This window comes from Hydra vulgaris, chromosome 02 (genome assembly GCF_038396675.1).
Source record: "Hydra vulgaris chromosome 02, alternate assembly HydraT2T_AEP".
NCBI lineage: Eukaryota > Metazoa > Cnidaria > Hydrozoa > Anthoathecata > Hydridae > Hydra > Hydra vulgaris.
The window spans coordinates 58,423,949-58,427,889 of record NC_088921.1 but is presented as its reverse complement, the minus strand read 5'-3'; the positions used below and the strand labels follow the sequence as shown (position 1 = coordinate 58,427,889).

The 3,941-nt window shown below is 28.3% G+C and overlaps 1 protein-coding gene across 1 annotated transcript; it reads left to right on the top strand.

Moving 5' to 3' along the window:
- Window positions 1–1,936, top strand: LOC100214793 (aromatic-L-amino-acid decarboxylase). Its single transcript, XM_065791520.1, has 2 exons — window positions 1–185; window positions 424–1,936. The coding sequence occupies exon 2, from the start codon at window positions 427–429 to the stop codon at window positions 1,837–1,839; it is 1,413 nt and encodes a 470-aa protein (XP_065647592.1). The 5' UTR covers window positions 1–185; window positions 424–426; the 3' UTR covers window positions 1,840–1,936.
- Window positions 1,937–3,941: the final 2,005 nt, after the last annotated feature.

Genomic DNA, 3,941 nt, shown 5'->3' with positions numbered 1-3,941 from the left:
TAAGAAAACAATCAAAGAACAAAAAAAAACAAGAAACGATGACTTTTCATGGTAGAATTCAAAATAATTTATCTGTTTTAAAATTAAACAAAAAAAAGTTAAATTCAAATTAAACAAAAAAGAAGTTAGGCATTAACAAGCAAATAAAATCAATAAATAACAGCTAAACTTTATAAAAATGTTCCGTAAGTTATCACTTTGAAAATAATATAAATAGTCCTTTTACTAAATTTTCGTCATTATTTTCAAAATTTGTACAATATGTAGATTAACCGTAAAGTAATATTTATATAATTGTAATATATTTCAATGTATTTAAACATTATATACATAATGTATTAAAACATATTTAAAGGCTTTTTGTTAAATTATTTTTATGCACTCAAATAAGTAATAATTAAATGAAGTTATTATTTGTTTTAGAAAATGTTTAACAGTGAAGAATTTAAAAAGTTTTCAAAAGAAATGATCGATTTCGTAGCAGACTATTATGACAATATAGAACAAAGAAGCGTTCTTCCAAAAGTTCAACCAGGTTACCTTCGTAATCTTTTGCCTCCAAAAGCTCCAGTTGAACCAGAACACTGGAAAAGCATAATGCAAGACATAGAAAAAGTTATTATACCCGGTGTTACAAATTGGAGGCATCCTCATTTCCATGCTTATTTCGGCGTTGGTATAGGTTATCCATCAATAGTAGCTGAAATTTTAGCTAATGCGCTTTCAGGACCAGGATTTTCATGGATATCTATGCCAGTTAGCACAGAGTTGGAAACGGTAATGATGGACTGGATTGCTGATCTTTTAGGACTTCCAGAGCATTTCAAGTTCTCATCAAATGGAACTGGAGGGGGTATTATAGATGGATTTGCGAGTGATGCAACGCACTATACGTTGTTACTTGCTCGTGAGAGAGTAATTAGAAACTATTCAAACGACGATAAAACTTTTTCGAAACTTATTATGTATACTTCTAGTCAAGCTCATTCTTCGGTAACTAAAGCGGGATTGTTAGCGGGAATAAAAGTTCATTACGTAGACACTGACGAAATGTTTACACTTAGAGGTGCTAATTTGGAAAAAGCCATTAAAGAAGACAGAAATAAAGGATTTATCCCATTTTATCTTTGCGCAACTTTAGGAACTACAACGTCGTGCGCATTCGATAACATTCAGGAGTTAGGTGTGATATGCAATAAAGAAAAAATATGGTTGCATGTTGACGCAGCTTACGCGGGAAGTTCATTTGCGTGCGAAGAGAATCGTCACTTTATGGCTGGCATTGAGTTAGCGGATTCGTTTAACTTCAATTTACATAAGTGGATGCTTGTAACAGTTGATTGCTCTGCATTGTATGTCAAAGATAAAACTGAAATTAATAATTCTTTCAGTGTTGATCCTGTTTATTTAAAATGTCCTGTTGGAGGAGAACTACCCTTATATCGAAATTGGCAGATTGCATTAGAACGCCGTTTTCGCTCATTGAAAGTTTGGTTTACACTACGTCTATATGGCCAGAAGGGCATTCAAAATCATATTAGAAAGCACATTCAACTAGCACGGGAGTTTGAAGCAATGATAAAATCTGATGATATATTTGAAATTTGCTATCCTGTTACTATGGGTTTAGTATGCTTTCGCTTAAAAGGAAGCAACGAGTTAAACCAAAAGTTAAACGAGCTAATAAATGCCGAAGCTCAAATACATATTACTCCATCAAAACTTGGAGATAAGTTCATTTTGCGACTTTCGATCTTATACGAGCATGCAACGACAGAGCACATAGAATTTGCATTTAACAACATTAAAAAACATGCTGAGTCGCTATTAAAATCATAATTGCAAACCAAATTTTTACGAAGCAATCTATAACATTTTGTATTTTAAAATAACTGCTAAATAATAACAAAAATTGATAAATAATAATTTAACTGAATTTAGTTATTTTAAACTACAAAAATTAAAACTACAAATAAAAAAATGTAATGTAAACTACAAATATGCCTAAAGATTTTAGGCATATTTGTATATATATATATATATATATATATATATATATATATATATATATATATATATATATATATATATATATATATATATATATATATATATATATATATATATATATATTTATGTATATCGAGGTTAGAATTATCTTGTTCTATCTCCACATTTTAGGGTTTTGAGATAAACGATTTAAAAAATAAACAATTTAGGATATGGCATATAAAAAGACTTTTATAACTTATGTTTTATCCGCAACTTTTTGATTTATAACTTAGGTTTTAATATAGTAAAAAACATTAATTTGAGGTACATAACACAATCAATGACTCGAATTTTTTAACAAGTGGTGATATATAACTTTTTCTTCAACTAAAAGACAGTGTTAGTATGTTATTATGAGATAAAAATAAGTTTCAATTATCTTCAAATATAATTGTCATTAAGTTAGAGAAGAAATTATTAAAATAAATAAGAAATAACAGTGGCGTAGATAGAATTATTTGATGTTTCAAATATGACATTTTCAGACATTTTGCACACTTTTAGCTTATGTATGTTTCTGGTTATGTCAATTACAAAGGTTCCGCAAAAAGAAATTGCGGTGATTTGAATTTGGGAACTTAGGTATCCCAAAAACTTCACCCCCAACCTAGAATGTGAGTGCGATTGGTTATGAAAATATATATTTTTTTAAATATTATGTTAAAGTTAATTTTATCGACAACTTTTAAATATAATTAAATAATCTAAGAGCGGATCCAGCATCTTTTATTTCGAGATTTTTTTAAAATTCGTAATCTCTTAAAATTAAAGGGGCTTCAAACTTTTTATGTTCATTTTTGAGCGCTGATATATTATACTATGAAGCTTAAAATTTATTGATGAGTATAAGTCTAGTTGAAAATACTAAAAAATTTTTTTTTATCGATTTGTTGCTCTCACGTTTGGGGTAAAGTAAGGAGGCGAAAATTTTAGGGTTTTTTATTCCCAGGCTCCTATCACCGCAATTTTTTTGCAAAGCATCTTTATTAGACATAAGTATGAACATATATATGTTTGTTGTTTCATCTCAAACACCAAATAAAGCTGGATCCGTTTCTTTTATATTTTAAACCTCGAAGCTATCACCGTATAAAGTTTTTAACATCCCCAATATTGTAAATAAATTAAATTATATTGTATTGAGGGAGTTGTAAACTTTACATGGTTATAACTTTCGAATTTTAAAAAACTAATAAATGAAATTTAAAACCTGTAGATGAAACTAAATTTAGTATAATATAGTAAAAAAATATATAAATAAATTCATAACTTATTGCCCTCTATTCGGGGTGGGATGGAAAAAGGTGGGAGTTTTGTACTATTCTGAATATTATAGTTCCTAAGCTCCAACCATCGCGATTTTTTAAAAGTACATAAGTTTGGAGTTTTCACAATGCCTAAAAGTGTCATACCTGAAACATCAAAAAATCTTATCTACTTCACTAATTTAATGAACTCTGTATGTATTACCTTAATTATTATTATTATCTAATTATGCATGTATATGCATGTATTCACGGCGTTAATTTTTCTTCAAAGTGGAAACCATGTAAAAATAGCTATAAAACTTTTATAGACCGATCAAAAGTTTTCTGCGGTTTCCATCGGAACAGGGATTTTGCGCTAAACTAGTATTTGATTTATTACTAAGTGTATGGATTATAGGTCTACATACCTCCTATATACATTCTACCATTTTTTAATAAACCTTGAGGTAAACTCTCGCATTGATAACATAATATCTTGAGATTATACTTTCACATTGATAGCATAATATCAAATTGATATTTGCAGAAAAAAAAATTTACAAAAAATGGACACGCCAATTATAATTATAATCCTGAATAAAAATTAATTATTAAAAAACTAAAAATCTATATGTAAAATAA